The sequence below is a fragment of the Columba livia genome, chromosome 20, assembly GCF_036013475.1.
Source record: "Columba livia isolate bColLiv1 breed racing homer chromosome 20, bColLiv1.pat.W.v2, whole genome shotgun sequence".
Classification (NCBI taxonomy): Eukaryota; Metazoa; Chordata; class Aves; order Columbiformes; family Columbidae; genus Columba; species Columba livia.
The window spans coordinates 2,584,218-2,605,612 of record NC_088621.1 but is presented as its reverse complement, the minus strand read 5'-3'; the positions used below and the strand labels follow the sequence as shown (position 1 = coordinate 2,605,612).

Below are 21,395 nucleotides of genomic sequence, written 5' to 3'. Positions count from 1 at the left end.
CAAGTGGAAGAGGAGAGTTTATAGATCATGGAAGGGGGGGCTGGCCACTTGGGGAGAGTCTAAGGCTGTTGTCAGAGGGTGTAGGGAGGCAACTAGGAAAGCTAAGGCCTCCTTAGAATTAAACCTGGCGAGAGGGGTCAAGGACAACAGGAAGAGCTTTTTCCAATATGTGGCAGATAAAACTAACAGTAGAGGCAATGTACACCTTCCTGTGTAACCTCATCTGGGTATTCCTGCTCCGGCAGGGGGATTGGCCCAAATGATCTTTTGAGATCCCTTCCAAATCTGACATTCTGTGATTCTGAGCGAAGGCAGAGGAGCCTGGATTTCAAGTCTGATCATGTAAGCTTTGTCAAGCAGACTCACATGAAATTTGAACCTGATATTTTTTATAAAGCAATGGCATCATCTTGTTCCCCGACGTTTCTAGGTGTTTTACTAGCTGGCTGTTTACAGCAGCGTGCTCGTTTCCATTAAGTCATCCTGAACTGAGAGTAGTTCCACGGCAATGGTGTCATATAATTGCTTTAAAACTGGTGAATTAGATCCCAGACTCTTAGATTTTGTGTATAGGCAGAGCCTTGAACGGACATGAGATAGCGGAGCCACAAAGGGCAGTTGTAATTCTTGCTCCCTGCACAGGAGGGTGCTCAGCCTTTGCCTTTATCTGCAAGAAAGAGCGATTCCCATGGTCATTAGAACCAAGTGGAGAAGCTGGTTTCTGAACTGGTCTTTTCTTGTAGTGACGCTGAGGGATCTGTTAAATACATTTACTCAAAAATAAATTCAGCTGTTAAAGAATTTTAGAATATGTGTGTTAGTTGCTGTTGTAAGACCATTACAAAGGTATTTAGGTTAGAAGATGTACTGTAATGATCATCCGCTGCGCAAGACGTTGGTATTCTCTAACAGGCATGCTGAAAGGTGCCAGAATTTCAATAGAATCTTTGAAGTTTCTCAAAACTATTTTTTTCCCAATCTTATATGTTAATCTGAAGGTGTGAATCCTTGTGTGAATTGTTCTGTTGCATAATGACTTCCCATGTATGTAAAAACCTCCCCTGAGTGGATTTACTGGGAGGGGTAGATAGGTTTGCTAATTTATATTCAATCAGTAGTACTTGCTTATAGTTATGTCCATAATTATTCTTTATTTTCCTTGGTAAATATTAATATATTTTAGGTTCAAAACCCAAATGAATGTTCTAACATAACTCATAAATGCAAATCTTTAGAAGTTACATTGGTTTATTAATTTAGGTTAGTCTGTGTTCTAGGGTGGGAAAGGTTTTTATTGGCGCGCAGGGGGCTTCTGTGGTGCGTGGTCAACAGGAGCAAACCCAGTTTTACTGAAGTGAGTCCTGTTGGCTCCTCATTACTTCTCCTAAGTACCCAGTTAACTGCTTTAGCCCTGTTCTGATCAGGGTGGCAGCCTTTACCTCTGAAGAACAGTCTGCTTTCTTTGTACTTATTGAGATCATCTGCCATAAAAAGTTTTGACTGAATGTAACCTGAACAAATGGTGAAATAAAGAATCTTCTGGCACTGGTTACCACTATATGTGTAAAAAAAATTTGGTTTATAAGTGGCTGCAAATTGACCAACTTTCTGTTTACCTTTTTAGAGATCAGTTAACCAGAGGCCTTGGATATCGTTATCTGGTCAGACTTTAGTGAGTGAGTTAACACGTTCTGTCTGAAAACGATTTGTCAAACCTCTGTGAAAGGTTGTAATATTCTGGCCATCTCAATGTATATCCATTTTAGTTGCTAAGGAAAAACGGTTGTTCTTAAAAAAAACATTACTACCATAGGCAGATTTCCAGATATTTCCTTTCAGAACTTTCAGAATGAGTACAAACATAGAAATACAGTAGGCAAAATCTTATTTGTCGTGTTGAACGGGATTTGCCCCATTGACGTCAGCATATAAATATTTGCTTCACTTCAGTCAATATTTACCTCACTGGTCAATAGAACTTGTTTTGCGCTTCATGAGGTTAATATTTACTTACTGTTTTTAGTTTGGTGGCAATATATAAAATTCTCTGTTTCTAATGCTTTTTTCTAATGATGTTTCTAATGAGTTTTTCCCCTGTGCATTTCATAGGTATGTCATAGTTGGCTGTATGCTTATTTTTCAGTGGTTTAGTTATATTGTAAGTGGATATATGATAGTATGAGGTGTTCAACTTTCAACCTGCCAGAGGCTTTGTCTGCAGCATATGGTTAAGAGATAGTGCCACCTACTTGGTGTCTGCTCAAAGGAGATAAGGCTGTTGTTTGTTAAGAAGACACATTTGTTATCTTGCTGTAATGTACACTTTCCTTGCAGTGGCGCACTTAAAGCCAGTTCTGAGAAAATTCAGCATGTTTGCACTTATGTCATGAAACAAAATTAGTGTCTTTCTGCAAAGATCTCCAATTCTGTCCCTTAGAGTGATTTTACGATTTATACAATTGCAGATGAGGGTGAGGCTATTTAATTTCATTTAATCTTATGGTCTGAGTCTTCAGTTGAACTATAGTCTCTGAACTAAATCACAGCACGCCCATATCCCTCAAACTGTCAAATAAAACATCTGTTTATGATAAAATTAACCTTAAATTAAGAATGAGTTCTAGCTCACTCAGTACTTTTCTTCATTAATGGAGAGAATTAATGGAAGACTACTCACTGCTTAACTGAGAACTACTTACAAAGTAAAACACTGATGAAGGGATATTGGAAATAATCTTAAGCTCATATATAACCTCTTCCAGAAGACATTATATCTATTAAGCGTGTAAGCTTGCATGATTCCAAGTGCGGAGTTTCTGTTTCCAGCAGAAAAGGACTGTCTCGTCCATCGATTTCAGCCAGGTCTCTGCTCACAGATCAGAAGTACAAATAAAAAGTTTGCTGAGGGCCATTCAAGCTCCAGCAAGTCAACAGACTCATTTTTTTTTAATGTAGCTGCTCGAGTGCCAGAGTTTATAAGTGAAAATTGTAGGACTTGGTTGTCTGAATTTAGACAAGAAATCCATAAATAAGTACCGCAATAAAAAACCTTTTTCGGGTGGTGCAAGAAGTCCTGGTAACTGGGGGGCCTGAGCATGTCTAGTGGAAATCAGGCTTCCTCATGGGTGTAAGTAAGGATCTGGATGTGTAACTTCAGGCATTCCAATTTGAAAAGTTTGGTCTACCACTCTGTCATTTCTGCTTTCGATGCTGAGTTCATCGCACCACACTGCTTGTTGGTTTTAAAATCATCACAGTTATCATTTTGACAATAGCTTCCTAGAGAAGACCAAATGGGGATGTCAACTGTGTGAGCAGGGGCTGTGGACAAGGAACATGTGGTTGAGTACGTACAGATACAGGTAAATTAACCTTTAAATTAGACATCATAGCACCGTTAGGACTCCAAATATAACAGATGCCCCAAATTTTTGCATATGTGTGTGTATGTGTGCATACATAATTTTCCAAACTTCCCAGTCGTGTTTTCCGTCTTACGGAACTTCTCTGTACAGAGGACATTTCTTCGTGCCTCTTGTCGGGAAGGGCCTGCAGAATGTGTTCTGCATGGTGTCCAGCGAGGCCAACATTGTGTTTGGTGCTTATGGAGAAAAAACAACAATTCAAGGCTTGCAGATTTGGTGTGTTTAAATTTCTTAAATGCGTCACGGTGATAACAGCAGCTGAACAGCGTTTGTCCTGTGTGTATTTCTGTGTGCAATAGAACATGGGTTTTTTTCTTTTATTGTATAAGAAAATACGAAATGCTACAGCAAAATAGTATCTGTGAATCCTACCCAGGGTCGCTCAGATATCTGTGTAACATTTTATAGTATGTTCAGAGAAAGATGTGAGAGTGGATAAAAGACATTAGGAATGAAATTATGGTCAATGAAAATGTTTTGTATTTTTTGTTATTCAGATCCCAATTCAGTAATTGTTCTCTACCACACATCATTGCCATGGTGTTAAAATATAATTGTAAAATGCATTACTCTAATCCATAATTTGAACCTTTATACAGGTCACGTAATTGTCTACAAACAGAGCTATTTGTTTGTAACTATTTAGCAGGTACACAGAATTCATGCCTATTTTTTTTTTTTAAGTTGAACCTAACCAAGTTAACCATTTTTCAGCCTCCAATGCTGCAGCACAAATGGACTTCCTTAAATCTGGTTTGCTTGCAGACAGAGGCTGACACAGTAGATTTAGTACAGCTGCAGTATTAATGTTCAATACTCCCATGCTGCACAGTTTTCCCACATGCTACATAAAAATGCTGTGCAGTTTCTCTCTCCAAGGCTCCTCTGTTAGGGCATTAACTGACTGTAGGCCTCCAGTTTGGTTAATGTTTTCATTAATATATAATACAGCTTTACGCACTCACTCAAATTACTATTTATTGTAAAATAATAATTTTACTCCATATTGGCTTAAACATCAATTTTCAAACTGGAAATCAATGGAAAATAAATCTGGGAGAGGACTGGTGAAATGAAAGATACAGAATCATGGAATAAATGAGTTGCTAGAGAATAACACGTTTATATGTATTCTTCACTAGTTATAAGAAAATAAAATGGAAAATATTCCACAATTATAAAGGAAGCAGCGTGGATTTCTGTATCTTGTAATAGTGGGAAGTGGGAAAATGCTCAAGAATCTGGGTCATCACTTTTAACATCTCATATCACAACGCTGAGTTTTGTTAACCCAGTTTCAGAAGGGCAGCTTTCGGATGTTTTTGAGGCAGGTGTAGTGCAATGGCTTCAGAATGTAGCAGTGAGTTTTTGAAGGTAGGTTTGTAAGTTGTGTTTCAAAAGGTCATAGAAGGAAATGCAGGTTTCTTCAAAGGCCTGAACTGTAGGATCCTGATGGTTTGGTTGTTGTTGAGTTTCTGGTCAAAAACAAAATGGACCAAACCAGGTGTCAGTCTTTGATTTTTCCTTCCGCTCACATGCGATAGAACTCTGTGCTTTCCCAGTTGGAGGCCAACCCGCCTCCGCGGCATTTCACCCTTCTGGCAATGAATGGCTTTGGTGCCTGGTTGCCTTTACCGAACCGGAGAGCAGTCCGCTACGACGAGCAAAGCATTTGAATTCGTGCTTCAAGTTAAACTGTTTGCAAGATGTGCATTTTACAGGCTGGATTTCGTTCAAGAAGATGTTTGGAAATGTGAATAAATTGGTTTATGGACTAGGTAGATTTCAGTGTCCTGTGATAGGTAAATAACAACAGGAGTACAGTCTCCTCCATTTCTTTTAATGTCAAAAGTTGTTTTGTTATTTTTATCATCTAAATAAATATTTACTAACATTTATTTTACCAAGAGCCCTTTTTAGCAACTGACGAATTTTTTTGTACCTTTATCAATTTTTCAGTCCATGTTCGGAAATAATTTTTCCCCTCTTTATTCAGCTTCTAGTGGTCCTTCCCCTACAGAAAATGCTCAGCTTTGATTTCTATGGTTTCCTATGGAGTGGGCAGTGGTGGAGCAGGAGCAGTGAAAAATTCTTGCTGGTGCTGCTGCTGCATCCCCGGCCAGGAGCACAGAGTCCTGCAGCCACGGAGCCCTGCGGGGAAACAGCACTAACATTCTTCATAAAGCAGAGAAAATAGGTACAGGCAAGTATTTTAAATTGGACTATAATGAAATTATTGTTTATGGCCCAGTTTCTACCTTACATCCAGAATCTGTCATTTAGGTGATTGGGCCAGCAGGTGGCAAATATAATTGAATTCAAGAAAATAAATAGGGAAGTAGGCTGGGGATTGTTTGCTAAAAAGACGACATCTAGTTTACTAATTAGGAGGATTTATAGGATGCTGTACTTAAAAATGGATGATTATTGATAGCTTCTCTTAATCATGAAAGTTACCTTACAGTTTCCTGCTGCAGCCACGGAGCTGCTGCTTTTCAGAGGCGCAGCCCAAGTGTCTCAGTGCATTGGGTTGTGCTTCTGGCTGCAGTGTAGACATAGGGGTAGAAAAGAAAGAATCATATCTGGTTCTGTGTGAGCAATAACCAGAAACAACAGACCCGCTGCACTAGACACTGTTCTTTTTCATCTGGAAACTCTGTGAAAGGCTGCACAGAAACAATGTTATTAATTTAAAGAGGAGGTAGCAAAAGATATGGTATGTTACATCTCCCTTGGAATTACGCAGCGAGAGTAAGGAAGTTGCAATTTCTTTTAATTGATTGCAGTGTAAAAATCACAGGACTGTAGGAAACTGAGATGGAGATTGCTTTTGAAGTCTTGGACTGGATGATCTTTCGAGGTCCCTTCCAATCCCTAACATTCTGTGATTCTGTGATTCCTGCAGCACAGGGACTGTGCTGGACCTTTCGGGTGGCTCCTACAAATTAAGACCTCGTCATGTAGCAAAACCACGTCCTCTGTGTCGTCATTTCGCATCATGTGCCCATGAAGGGTCCTTCTGGACTTCGTTCTAAAGGAATAATTATACTATTTAAATATTAAACATTGAAGTTCTTCTTTTATTGTTAAACCAATATTATAGTGGGACAAAACTGATTTACAGTTTATGGTGTTGCATTCCAGAATTGCTGGCGTTGCAGCTGATGTCCTGTTTCAGCAATATTGGCACTGCCAGGAGGCTCAGAAATGTAGATTTTAATCAAAAACTTTATTTGAGATACCCTTCACTTAAATGATAAATTAATATTTCCTTGTAAACTTCTAAGCTGTTAGAAAGGGCAAATGGCTGCAGCTTCCTTTGAAACAATTCAAAGCCTGTTTTTTGTCAGTATGTGATTGCAGTATAATGGAATTGAAAGTTGTGTGGGTTTTTTCGCGCAGATTGTTATTTAATCACTGTATATTAGCTTTCATTGCCCTTTTGATATATTTAAGCTCATAAACTTCCCATTGAATAGATTGAATTTACCATTACGTTGTTACTTTTTATGAATAGAATAAATCAATATCAGATACATTAGTTTGCACTGAATTGTTTATTTGAAGGGATGTTTAATCTTCACTGAAAGAAAGTGCCCAGTCCTCCACTTTAAAACTCATTATTTGGTAACACTTCGAGCTACAACCTGCCTCAACCAGCAAGTGCTAAACATGTTATCCAGAGATACAAGGCTAATAAAATATCCTAACGTTCTTGGAGACGAATTCTATTTTGCAGTATTCCCAATATATAACATTTAAATACTTGCAAGTTGTTTGATTATTTGAAGCACAGTATTAAAAAAATATCATTTGGTTCGTTTTATCATTGACTTTTAGGGATGTTGTTTCTTGCTTTTTTTGCTTGTTTCATATGTGTTTATTATTATTATTCAGGTGAAATTCCACATAGACAATTGCAAAAGTACATATAGAGAGAATTCCTCCATCAGTGCAATCATTTAACAGCCCAGGCTTTGGTCTTGAGGGAAGGAATTTGTTAGGATTCGGTGTTGCTTCTGCAGTCTTTTCCTCACCAATTATCTATGCATCTTTATTATCGTATTAAGGAGCTAATTAAATCTGGTCAGGTTAACCTTTCTTGATGATTAGAAGTAGGCGTCTCAGTCACTGAAGAAGCTGATCATTTGGGGTGGAACATCTTGTTCTTGTTTGAATAATTAACTTTGTGTACATTCACCCAGCATTAATCGCTTGAACCAGACACCTTTTGGAATAAAGGTGGAGTGCCCATAGCAGGTTTTCAAATGCTGTGTATTTAAGTTATAAAGAAGGTGCATTTCCTTTCGTTCCTCTCTCTGAGCAAAACAGAAAGATATTTGGAATTCAGGATCCAGAATAAAAGTTGTCCTTTCAAAGTACACAATGAACTGTAGTTTGTTTTCAAATAACTTCTGAAAGCAAGTCCTCCGGGCTGATCAGCTCAACTGAGTCTTGTTTCCTTGCTGAAAATTCTTCAGCAATATCATCGCAATATTTTCCTGGTATTTTTCATTCTTTTCCAATTATTACTGTTATCATTTTATGACTAAAACTGTCTTAGTTTTGTGGCCTGTTATTATTTTTTTGAATGCTGGTGAAAGCTTCTTGGCCATTTTCCCTTCCTCTCAGTTCTGATTCCTGATGCATCTCCCAACTCTGCCCTTATGTTCCGACAGAATTAGGAAAAACTCCTCCCTAATGTTACTGCTTTTTCCTCAGCATGTGTTGATATCTCTCTTTCTCAAGTACTTTCTCTCTTCGTCTTGGTATTTTGCACTTTAGCTCAGGAGAGGCTGAACGGGGATTTGGGCTTTTGAGCTTTTTCTTAATATTGCAAAAGTGGGTAGAAACTACCTTAAAATCATGGTGGGTGGGGTTTCTCATCACTGACCTGTGGCATGAGGATGACTGAGAGAAAATAAATTCCTGTTCAGCAAATTTAGCTTCTCCTAAAAATCCAGGCTCCATCCTTCCAGCTGGAAACAAGATCATATAATGAGTTGTTACAAGCTGTTAAAATCTGAGACCGAAGAGGGGGAATATGCTGAAGTTATTCTATGAATTGTTCCGTTCTTTGTGGGAGGCTGTTAAAATAAAGCAACAATATAAAAGATGAATTATATACAATTTAATGTAAAGCTGTTTGATGTCATTATGATATTTCTTCCTTGATTGTCTAACATTTGTGTACTTTTTAAAAGTTTTACATTTTTTTGGTTCTTTCTGAACATTATGAAAATTGTACTGAGAGGAGTAGATTCATCTACATAAAATTGACTGCAAAGAGCAATTAGTCCTTCATTAATATGCAAATTTGGTCCAGTGCAAATTCATCTATATATGAGGCTTAAATATGCAAGTCAGTCTTGCTGTGCGAGAAGCCCAGATGCTTTTATTTACTTTGAAATTGAGGGATTTGGTTAATGATGTTGTTGACAGGAAAACTTGAATAAATTTGATGATCACCATCTTTCATATTAGACGAGGCCCATGGAAAAAAATTACCAAGTAAAATAGCAATTTTATTTGGTAATTTCCTATTACCAATCTAGTAATAAAATGTAAGATACAAAGTAATAGAACTGGATTTCCTGACGTGGTTAAGCTGAGACTTAAACTGTTCCCCAAAGATAGAACCATTTTTCTTAAACTTTGTTTTTCCAGAGGGTGAAGACATCTACATAAGCTGTATGAATAACGTACTGCCTAGAGATTTCATATTGGAAAGTTAGCTCTGTTGCTTGTTTCATTTGCAGAGAGTATATAAGCCTGGGAATTAAAAAGCAGGAGCTTTGGAAATGGCCGTCGTCGTCATCTCCTGTTAATTATCTGTGTAGTCGTCTCAAGATTCAGCGTTGAGGCCTTTGCTCTGAACTCCGGAGCCAGACTGGAAGCTGTCTGAACCCATGGCCAATTAGATTTGGATCACCTAAGCTAATTAATAAACATTTTCTTAAAGATCTTTCAATCTTTACAGCCCTCAGAAACACAACTTCCTCGCTGCCGTCACTCAACACGGATGGGCTCAGAGAAGCAAGATGTTTTCTTTCTGGTAAATGTGAGACGTGATGTGTGTTGCCCCTTTCCTCCTCGCTGCGGCCCCATGTGCTTCAGCTCTTCTGACACAACCAGGATTTCCCTGCGTTTTCCCTTAATGTTATATGTGCATAGGGTTCCCTTTGCCTTTGTTACTCTTGGTTCATCACCAAGGAGAGGGTGCCACGCACTATTCCTCCTGGTGTGTCTTCCTTTATCTTTCTCTCTGGTTCTCTCAGGCCTAAATTCACAGAATCACAGAATGTCAGGGGTTGGAAGGCACCTCGAAAGCTCACCCAGTGCAATCCCCCCATGGAGCAGGAACACCCAGATGAGGTTACACAGGAAGGTGTCCAGGTGGGCTGGAATGTCTGCAGAGAAGGAGACTCCACAACCCCCTGGGCAGCCTGGGCCAGTGTCTGTCACCCTCACTGAGAAGAAGTTTCTTCTCAAATTTAAGTGGAACCTTTTGTGTTCCAGTTTGAACCCATTACCCCTTGTCCTATCATTGGTTGTCACCGAGAAGAGCCTGGCTCCATCCTCCTGACACTCACCATTTATATATCTGTAAACATTAATAAGGTTTACGGATGTCCAGATTGCCAAACTGCTCCCTAAGCTTTAGCTTAAGCAACCTGGTCCTTTACTTCAATCACACACACCTTTTCCTGGGCTAAATTTGGCCTCCTGTCTTGCCTGTGTGGGACTTTAACATTTTTAAAAGAACACAGAAATGTAGTTTAAATGGGCTGAACTCTATGGCAATTTATAAAGCTCTAGTTGTAACTGCTCGAGGACAAATTAATAGATTATGCCATTTGTTTCCTCTGACTTCTTGGCACAGCTGTTTGGGATATAAATCCACACAGTGGTGAATAGTTAAGTTTCCAAATCTTTAGTGTGCTGCACTAGGCAAAAAGTTTATAGAACAATACTAAGGAAAGAAAAAAATTAATGAGACATTAAAATTGATGTGCTTGTTCACCACATGGTGTAGTCCTGCAGGAAACCCCAAAGCAGGAAAACAGAATCAGAATTGAGTATTTGGGGGGAGCAGGAGAGGGGGCTGTTAGTCCTGTAAAGGCTCTGGTTATCCTAGAAAGGAATCTGCCCTTTCTTCCCCTCAGAATAAGTCTTTGACAGCTGTCAGAAGGCACATATAGAGTGTATATTTGCAGTGTTTAATAGTTTAGGTGACAAATGGATTAAAAGGTGCAACTTTAAAACCACAACCTAAACTTAATTATTTTTTGCCTTTGCAAACAGTTTCTAGTATCGTTCAGTACCATCCACAATGATCTTGGCTTTCTGATCTAGCTCCCAAAAGAAGGAAAATATTAATTTTCAAATATACAAACAATAGGCATCTCAGTGCAACCTGAGGTTGTCTCCTATCAACCATATAATCTTCCTCTTCCAGATTAATAAACACTTCAGCCTTGGAGTTCATTAGTCCAAAATATATTTATTACCTCATAAATTCTAACCCCCTTCAGTTATCATCTAATTAAACTGCAGTACTGTGCATGCTATCTTTGGGGATGTATTAGTAATGAAATTATCTTCTGAAACAGTAATTACATATTTTGTGCATTCTTTTCCATACCTTTTTTTCAGAGGCGATGTGATGAGTGGCACACACTGCTCCATTGTTTACAGCTCCTCAGACCCTGTAAGTAGCCAAGGATAAGCACATTATTCCCCCCTCCACCCCACTTAGTAAAAGAGGGAGAAAAGTTTGTGCATTTTTGTATTTGGAAAAGGGAAGGACCAATACCACTAGGCTAGGAACAGTTATGAAACATGATTGCGCAAGTAATTTTAGCTCATGTTTTCTCCTTGCTCTTTGAGGAGATTGTTCACAGGAATAAAACGTACTTATGGGATCTTTCCTGTAAGGCAGTTCTTACTGCAACTGCCAAAAAGTGAAGATCATCACTTTATTTGCAAGAGAATATTCATTTATGGGACTTCACTGGTGATGTAGATTTGGAAAAAGGAAAACAGTCTTAAAGCCTTTCCCAGGAGAGAGATTTACTTACATTGTTTTTGCAGTGGTAAGTGTGCTTACTATATTCTAGCTTATATATGTATTGGGTTTATCTGTGCTTGTGCTTTATCATGGTTGTCCTCCCATCTCGTCGTACACCAAATGACTGTGTACTGACAAGATTTCTTTTGTTCTTCTCTTTTTTTTGGTTTTTTCCCCCCACTTACTGCAGAATAAGGTATTCCGAGTCCTGGCCAGTGTGCACTTCCCCTGCAACAAAAGAGGCACAAGAGGCAAAAGAGCTTGCACATTCCTTCTGTGTATTTTAAGTAGTTTGTCTCTCTAGTTCAAGTACATCTGTTGAGCAATAATACAGCACATGATTCTAGTTGACATAAGCTCCTGCTCTACCTGACAGACATGGGGGTTTCATCTCTGTTGTACTTCCAGATGCTGTAATCCTTAAGTTTGTGTTTTCAGAATACTTGCAAAGAAAGAGGTGCATGACGTCAAGCTCTTGTATCAGAAGAGACATTCAGAAGGGTAATATAGTCTGAACACATTTCAGCTAATTTACAGGCCTGAAATTGGAAGGTGAATTCAGGGAAGGGAAAAGACAGGTGGTTTTGTTTGGTTAGTTGGGGTTTTTTGTTTTGCCTATTTATTTTTTTCCCCTTGTCCTCTGTATTTTGCAGTAATTTTCTTGAGTCTGTAAGTTCTCATGAAAAACATTGTGGCTGAAGGTGTGAAGAAGGCGACATTAAAGTTTTTGCCCACTTATGGCAGTTCCTCTGGAGACAAACACAACTCAGAAGACCAATGTTATAAGGTACCTGTAAGTTCTGGTTCACATTCTAAGAGAATGTTTTTAACACAAGTAGAGCAAATAAGTGTAAAATCTAATTTACTTGTCCTAACCCTATCAGTTTTACTTTTTGCCTTGCTTACCCTTATTTTTTAGAGGATTTATCACAGAATATCTATACATGCAGAGTATCTATAGTTCTGGCAAAAGGGAAATTTGTGAGGGTAAAAAGGACGACTGGTGATCCTGATCGGGTGGGGAAAAAACCCGAAAACACAACAAAAACCCAAGCAAAACCAGACTCTGAGGTTAGATTTAGTTCTGTATTAGTTGTTCCTTTCTTGGAAATCCGTACTTGTGCCAGAATACCCATCAGTGTGATGTAGACTGACAAAATTTGGTCATAGCATCTCAGATAGTTGGTGTGTCCTTTTGCTGGAAAGAAACAGCTGGATATTTTCTGTCAGAATGTGACCAATCCACCTCTGTTGTTGTCATTTTAATTGCTGTGGCTGTTTTTTTTAAGTCTTCTACAGAAGGTCTTTGTAGTGACAAGCGAACAGTTTCCGCTTCATAAGCAAATATAAAGAATGCCGCTGCTAATTGGAGAGGGAGTAATGCAGTTATGATTCCATCAACATCTAAGTTACTTTGTTAAAGGACACATTTTAGTTGTGTTTATGTTGCCACACAAAATTTTACTCACAGTGAATTTGGTGAGGAAGATTTTATAACGGAAAAGACTGATTGTAGGATTGGGGGAAAGGGAGGAAGGGATAGAAGTTGAATACTGTATACGTGGGTTACAAAAATTTAAGATCAGCGTTTTATTACTCTTTTTGTTTCTTTATTATAACTCCTATTTAATTGCTCTCTTGTGGAGTAGCTTGTCTATCAAAATTGAAAGACTCTGTCACAGCCTCAAAAAAGCTCACTTTAACCTGCCTGAAGAACCGTAGCCACAATTGAAGAGGACTCTTTGAAAGTCACCAGTTTCCCAAAGGAAGGAGGTTGTAATTCAGTAATTTAGTCGTCGTTTTTTTCCCCCCCCGCTAGACATTCCACATGTTCTACCTGTAGACCTTCCAGCTCCTAAATGTCTCAAGGACCTTGTTTTAAACCTTCCTTTTTCCATAAATTACAGTTCCATGGAATACCCGGCTATGGATTCATAGCTTTACAGTGACATCCCCAAAGTTGTTTCCTTTCAATGCTAATTTACTTCTTTTTTCCTACTTACATCTCTTTTCTCAGGTGACAAAATCCTTGCAGCCTCATTTTGAAAGGTTCTCCCTTCTCCGGTTCACCAGCTGGTCAGGCTTTAGAAGACAGAATTTTCTAGCATCTAACCAGGAAAATCACAGCTATTTACATGAGGAGAATCGTGGAGACGACAGGGCTTCCCCCCAGAACTCTCTGTGTAATTGCTGAAGACATTCCAAGCCACTCTAACGAAGTGCGCTGTCTGCCAGTCATTATGCTGCTCTTGGAAGACCATCTGTTGCACTTCAGATACGGCAAGGTCTGCTATCATTTATTGCACCAAACAAATCCGTTTCTTTGTCTGATGCGCTGTAACTCCTGGATGTGGACTAGAGGTGGTTTGAGTCGCAAAGTGCGGGATATTCTCTTTTGTTGCACTACAAATGAAAGGTACTCATTCACCTCGAATTTCAGGAGACAAACTCATTTTAATGCTTTTGCATCATTCCAGTTTATTTGGCAACAAATTGCTAACAACAACAAATCTGAAATATATTTTCTCTTGACTCAGCCAGAAGCACATTGTAAGATTTTTGTCTCTGGTGAATGAACCTTCTCTTTGTAGTAGTATCCAGATTTGATATATACTGACATTTGAATTAAAATTACCTTATTTAAACTAAATTATTTAATTATCTTATTTTTATCTGAAACTAGTAATTCAAGTTAAAAAATAGAGTTAGCAGCTAGAAAGATTAGAAGCTTTCTTCTGATAAGTATGTGTCCTTGCTTGCACAGTCTTTATTTATATGAATTAATTAGGATCCTTTCCATGAGTAAAAGCTGCAAGATCAGGCATTAAACAATGATTTGTTTTGTTTTTCCTGCTGCAGATTTAAAGAGTCTGTACAGTCATTCAGACTGGAGAAAATAAGCTTTGTATTTTCACTCCAAAAAAGTTGTGTTCAGAGATTTCCAAGCAGAGAAATACATGGTTGTGGAGTGGTCCGATCTTTTTCTCCTTCCCTTCTCCTTGCTGCATAGCAGCTCATGTTCTGGTCAGAAGGAATAATATGTTAGATCGTGGATGTCTGTAGCCCCAGAGATTCTGACAAGACTATTCATGTGCATTCATACGTCTTAACCAAAGCTGACACTAAAGAGAACAAGGATTCTCATATTCCTCTTTTTATTGCTGTGCATTAAACTCAAATCTTCTCTTAGAGACCTCTGCTAAAAAATGACATTTTCACCATTTGAAAAGAGCATTCTTGCAAAATCTAAACAAAGCAGCTGTGTATCAATATGGCAGAGAGCAGAGCCTCCTGCGAAAACTCTCACTGCAAATCTAAGTTGTGTTTTACGGCAATTATGGACACCTTACAAATGCTGTAAGAGAAATGCTAATGGGAAATAAACAATCCCCCTAATCTTATCTCCTATGGGGGCTTTGCTATTGTCATTTTTAATTAAAAAGTGAGTGGTCTTCTAATTTCTTGAAACTATATGGCCTGCCTTTATAGGAACACTTGGATTCCAGTAATATGAGTTAGTTTTTTTCTGAGAAACACATTCTGGGTACGTATTCTGCTGTAGCTTTTATTCCTGACATGTTTGTATACATGTAGTCTGGTGTACAGTAGGTGTCTGCAGTGATCTGGTCATATTGTTAAAGCTGGATAGGCGTTTTTTTACAGCAATGATATTTTTTAATCTTCTTTTAAAGTTGTTTGGTAGTAGTGACTCGTGCAGACTAGGTGGCTCTGGGCATCTCGCCATTTTTAGGTAGTTTAATTTGTTAAAAATTATCTTTCTTCCCACCCAAATCCCCTTGACACCACTTGGAGAAGAGAACTCTTGAAGAGTTGCCAATAATAAGTCCTGCTGAGACCTCTGTATCCTCCTGATAGAACTGCCGGTGCCAGCCAGAGACTGACTGGCATGAGTTTGAACTCTACACTACTTGATATATTTGCTTCACGTGGGCCAATTACAATAATTACCACCGCTGTAGCTCAAGTTGGAGCATTCGGTCTGCACTTCATACCTCAGGTTGTTGGCAGTATGTTCAATCCTATAATCTCCATTTTCTTTTGAACTAATTAAGTAGAAAATAAATACTTTGAAAAATGAGAAGAGAGTCTGAATTGGAAATCGAATGCTAAATAATGTCATTGTTTTTTGTGTTGTGATTGTTCTCAAGCTGCTTTTCTCTCTTTTCAGTCTTTACTGCTAAAAGGCAGCATCTCTTAAGGTTGCCCAGAGATTGTCTGGGAGATGCCGCAGTGCCCATTGACTATTTATATTAAAGAACGGAATGTCTTTTAATGTGAATGAAAAAGCAATATGAAGTCCTACTTTCTGTTCTGATGTTTTTCAAAATACGATTATTCCTTTCAAAAGAAATGTTTTTGGCTAAAGGGGAAAATCATCCGTCCCTTCCTACTTTGGGCTGGATGTCCCAATGGGACTATGTGAGAGTGGAAGGGTACAGCACCAGGACGAGTGACTGGCATTTACCGCCCAATTCCCAGCAATTCCATCGGTGTAAATCTGACGCAACGGGGATCATCTCACCCCCACCCCCACTACCCTTGTCTTTCCAAAAGACTAGTTAATTTTTAAATTGGATCAGTAGCGTTTTTTTTTAAACTGGTGAAGTTGATATTACACAGAGATGAACCTAGGAATGAGCAGAAACTTACTTAACTGGATCTTTTCTAATATGAATGCACTGCAGTGCATACTGAAATTTATATGAAAATTTCTTCATGGAGTTTCCCTCTAGGGAGAGGAAGAGGGAAAGAAAAGGCTACATGTGACAGATGCTAATTACGCAGCTTAATGCACTTCTGGAAGTTGCAGAGATGAGAACTGTAATATGTAAGAACCTATATAAAAAAAATAGAAAGCATTTTTAATAGCATTTTTTTCCACTTTTTAAAAAAATCTGCCTCCTTTTAGCATGTACAGTATGCAAAGGGCAAGTGATGTCTCAAGTCTAAAATTTGCTAAACATGGCTATGAGTGTTATCCTGGGTCTCACTGTTGATTAGTGCTGTACATGTAACTGGGAACCCGACGCCTTTATAGGGTGTGTAATTCAGACAAGAAGCAGGAAGGGAATGACTCTTAACATACCTAGTTGATGCATTAGTTTTCTTTCCTTTTTTGTCAATATTTTATTCTTTATCCTGTATATTATATTTACTGGAAAAATTATGTTCTGCACTTGACTGGGCTAGGATCCTATGTAAGTATTTATTGTGACTAATGTGTAAGTACCAATGAACTGGATCTCAAAACGCATTTCACAAAGAAGTAAACTGAGACATAGAAGTTGGGTTCCTCGAAGCTGTGAAGTGAATCCACGCCAAACCCAGTGGTAGACACTAGATTAATCCTCTTCCACACGTTGAGCTGTGCTGTTTCGGGCAGAAAAAAAAGGGGGATTCTCTGCTAGTGAAAATGTGGTGTTATCCTGAAATCCATGGGGAAGTGTGGGAGTACGTCTGCTGTGCATCCCGAGTCATCACGTTGGGTTTCTGTTCCCTCTGCCAAATCCCAGTTTCACCAAAGAATACTTCATCTTCTTCGATGGAAAACCATAATGGTTCTTGTCTGCTAATGTCAAATTCTGCTTTCTTTTGTTTCCCTACAATATCGGTTTTGCCCTTCAGGAGGTGTGATCTAATAGCGTGTCTCTGCGCAGTGAGATAATTGCTCTAACGACTGGAGCGATGCGCTGGAACTTCGGAGGGTCTCTGCGAGCCGGTTCTTCCTCACACCATGGTCTTTGTCTGTGGCCACCATGGAGAAAGCCATCTGTTCCACTCAGAAAGGGGTTTGGTTCCATGCGCCCTCCTCCCGCATCCCGACTCCCTCCCAGCTGCCGTGTTCCAACGAGCAGTGAGGGAATGAATCTCCTGCGTTAAAAATACTCTGGTTCTATTTAGATAAAAAGAAGAATCTTGCTTGCCTACACTGGCATGCAAAAATAGCCTTAGTGTGAGTAAATCTTCAAAGTTTCTCTTGGTGAAAATATCTAGCCTCACCTTTTTTTTAACTTATCATATAAATTTATTTATAGCATGTCCTTCTTTCCTCCTCCTCTATCAAGACATTTGCAGAAGGTAGCTGCTCGTCTTGTTCATGAGTCCTGAAATAATTTGCAGGGCCTTTGAAACATCATCATGTTGCATAGTTGTGATGCAATGTGCTGCTGTTGCATGAACGTATCATATTTTAATGTGAATATCACGTTAGCTGAGACATTCAAGCCTTTTTTTTTTTCTTGGAGCACTTTACACTGGTTTGTATTTTCACTTTAACTTTGCAGTCAAAGAATTATGTATATAGTAACTTAAAATTTTGCATTCTACATGCAAACTGTTGCATGGAAAAGTAATATGTAATATGAGAGGATTAACGATGCATATACTTTCCAAATATGTCTTAAAAATAGCTTTCACTGTCACTGTAGCATCTTAATTCTGAATAATGTCAAAGTCCTTCTGCAAATCTGTGCGTATAGTAACAGAGGAACCACCTACTTCATCCTCACAAACTGCACAATATGAATCTGTGCACGAAAAAAAATTGCATTTTGGAGCACAGTTCTGCTCCAGCAGATACGATGTCTGTGGGACTAGTGAAAGCATTAATGCTCGCATTAAATATTAATGCAAGCTTTCCAAATACTTGCATACATTTTTAAAAAAGGCTCTGAGATCCTTAGCATGGAATTTGCTCCCTGGTGCAAAGTGCCAGCACGGTGTTGAGCACAGATCTGGGGAACCCTCTGCCAAGAGGTGGAATTTGCAAAACTGGAGTGGGGTGAGCGTGTCCTGTGCTGGTGGGACAGCCCGTGCTCGGACTTTGGCCCCGGGCTGACCGGCGGTGGTGGATGCATGAGGAACGCCTCCTGTCCAGCCCCGAGGTGATGCCCACGAGGGGGTGGGCGTCACGGCAGCCCCCGGCAGGGGTGCGGTGGCATTTTGGGGGGACACAGCGAGCTCGGGGTGCCGCGGGCCTTGCGGGGAGGCGGGACTCGAACACGCGGCCACGCTGCCCCTGCGCCACGGCCCGGCGCGGCCGCTAGATGGCGCCATCCCAACGGGGAAGGCGGACGGCTCCGCAGCGCCGCGGTGGCCCCTGGCGGCCGCGCCGCGCCGCTACACCCTCCTTCTCCCAGCAGCGACGGCGGCCATCGCGGTGCGGGCCCACGTGACGGCGCGTCGGCCAATGAGAGCGCGGCAGGGGGGCCCCGACTCTCGTCCCTGTGGCCGCCATTAAAGAAAAAGGGGCTCGGAATTAAACGGGAGAAGAATCTCCCCTCCCCCTCCGGCCGCGACGCGACATGGGGGAGACGCGCTGAGGGGAGCTGGCTGACCAGGATGCCGCGGCCGGGCAGCCGCCGACAGAGGCACCGCTGAGGGGAAGCGAGGAGGAGACCCACCGGCGGGGGCTTCGGGGCACCGACTCCGCCAGCAGCAGCAGCGGCCGCCGCGTCCCTCTGTCTCGGCGGCGGCGGGGCCGGGAATTGTGGGGCTGCGACCCCTTCCCCCGCGGCCCTTCCGGCTGAAGAGAGCCCGGGGCTCGGCCGCCGCCTCCCCGCCCTCCCGAGGAGCCCTCGGGGAGGGGGCCCTCCGCCCACTGCCCCCGCGGGGCCGCCGCAGCGGGGCGGCGCGGAGCGGAGCGTTCCCGCGGCACCTCCGGAGACCCCTCACCTGAGGAGAGCGGGGGCCCCCACCCCGCCGGGGGGTCTCGGGGCTCGCTCCCCTTCCCCGCAGAAGAGACCGCTCCGTTGGAAGACTAACATTTGATATTTTTTTCCCCCGCCTTCCCCCCCCCCTCATTTTTTTCTCTTTATTTTTTTTAGGGACCAGCCCAGCTGCGAGGCTGGTCCCTCCCCGCCTCGCCTCCCCTCCCGCTCGCAGGGGTCTTGCGGGGTTTGGCGCGGTGGAGGGGCCCTCCCTGCCCCGGATCCCCCCCCCTTCCTCCGGCTCTTGGCGGTAACTTGGCGGGGTCCGGGCTCCCCTGAAGAGACCCGCCCAGCTGTGTGGACTTTGTGGGGCTCCCTCGGCCCCGGAGGACAGCTGGGGAGGGCGAACCTCCCTGAAGACACTCTGCGATTTCCCCCTTCCTCCTCCCCCGAAAAGACTGGGGATCGGCCTCTGGGAGACTCCTCCATCCTCCCCGAAGAGACTTCGAGGGTCACCCGCAATTTCCTCCTTTCACCCCTTTCCCCCTCCCTCCTTTTCCCCACGGAAGGATTTTTACCCAACGGAGGATATTTTGGTTTCGCCCTCTCTGCGAAGAGTATTTCGCTTTGGGGAGGGGGGGTTTCCACGGGGGAATTTAATCCCCCGCTGGGCTGCTGAGGAGACTTTTGCGGCCTTTCTCTCTCAAGGAAAACCTTCCCCCTCCCCTGCCCCCGCAGATGTTTTTTTGGGGTACACCCCAGGAAATTTTTCTTGTCCTGCCTTTACGAATTCTTCCGACTTGCCTTGCTTCTGGCCCCCAAAGTTTGTTTTTATGATTTTAAATTTTAATTTATTTGGATTATTTTTGGAGCAGGGGAGAAGAATCTGACTCCCCCCTCCCCCCTCCACCCTGTTGCCCTCGGACTCCGAAGAGACGAGCCTGGATTTTTCTCTCTCCCACAGCCAATCCTTCCCAGTCATTCCACAATTTGCCCCTTTCTCATCTGATGACTAAAGGAACAGGAGGAAGAGGAGGGAGGTTTCTGGATTAATTGCCCCCACTGGATTATTTATTTTTTTCCTACTTCTCTTGCTTGGCATCTGAGAAGAGAGCGAGGAGGGATGTCAACTGATTTTTACCCTTAGCCCCCTGGATCAATTACCCCATTTTTATTCTCTTGTTGGATCAATTACCCCTTCACTTTACCTCCTCTCCCTCCCCTCCTTATGCGAATGAGAAGACAAGAGGAACAGGGAGGATTTTGATCTTAATCTCCCGTCGTTGGATTACTTACCACCTCCCTCTTTCTGTTCTCCCCTTCCACGGTGGCTTTACCCCCTCGTTTGATATCCAGAAGAAGAGAAAACGTTCCGAGTTTCTCTTAATATTTTTTTTTTTAATTATTTTTTTAATATATTTTTTTTTACCCCTCTCTCCGATACCACTCTCCTCCCGGCTTATTTATCCTGCCACTATTTCGCGTGCGTGTGTGTCTGTATGTAAATCCCTTATTTAATTGTATCATTATTTGTGCGTGTGCATAGTCCCCCCTCCCCCCTTTCCCTCTCGGTGTCTGTCTCCTCTCTCTCTCTCTCTCTCTCTCTCTGTCTGTCTCTTTCTTTCTTGTCGGAGGCTGTGGGATAATGGCGTGTGGGTTGTGGCTGTGAGGATGAGTTCCTGCTTCGTGCCGAACGGGGCCAGCCTGGAGGATTGCCATTCCAACCTCTTCTGCCTGGTAAGTCTGGGCCACCGGCACCCACACGCACGACAGACACAGAGTGAAAGAGAAGAGGAGGTTTGGGGGAGGGGAGGAAGGGGTAGTGGAAGCAAAGCAGCCATTTTTAGCAGAGCTTCTGTTGGATGAGTCCTCAGAGTAGGCCCTGCCTGGAGCCAGCCAACTCTCCCATGCCCCTCTGGTTCCCCCTCCATCGCTGTCTGTCTTGCCTCGCCCCTCCCTCCGCTTTCTTCCTGGATGGTGGATCCTCCCTGCAACTGCCTTTTCCTTCCCTTTCCCTGCCTGCAACTTTTCCCCCTTTCTCCATCTCATTTCTTGCGGAAGGTAAGGAGATCCGCTGCTCCTTCTTCCTTCATCCCCACATCTCGGGGAACTTTCTCTTTTCGCTCCCCACTTGTGACATCCCAGGCAAATCTGAGCCGAAACCTCCCTTTCTTCCTTGCTTCTCAAGCCATCTCTTGCTGCTTGTTTTTATTCTTGGAGGTCTGCTTT

At 41.8% G+C, this 21,395-nt stretch overlaps 1 protein-coding gene and 1 long non-coding RNA gene across 2 annotated transcripts in view; one reads left to right on the top strand and one right to left on the bottom strand.

Annotated features, from left to right (window-relative positions):
- Nucleotides 1-8,376: 8,376 nt before the first annotated feature.
- On the bottom strand, nt 8,377-13,638 carry LOC110365885 (uncharacterized). Its single transcript, XR_002425795.2, has 4 exons — nt 13,500-13,638; nt 11,682-11,724; nt 11,071-11,134; nt 8,377-8,512 (listed from the first exon to the last, which is right to left on the bottom strand). It is a non-coding gene; the product is annotated as an uncharacterized LOC110365885 (long non-coding RNA).
- Nucleotides 13,639-20,624: 6,986 nt separating this feature from the next.
- MED13 (mediator complex subunit 13) overlaps nt 20,625-21,395 on the top strand; it is a 51,253-nt gene continuing 50,482 nt past the window's right edge. Inside the window, exon 1 of the mRNA XM_005511932.4 lies at nt 20,625-20,903. Within this exon, the coding sequence (XP_005511989.2) occupies nt 20,838-20,903 (66 nt within the window). The 5' untranslated portion in view covers nt 20,625-20,837. The remainder of the gene's footprint in view (nt 20,904-21,395) is intronic.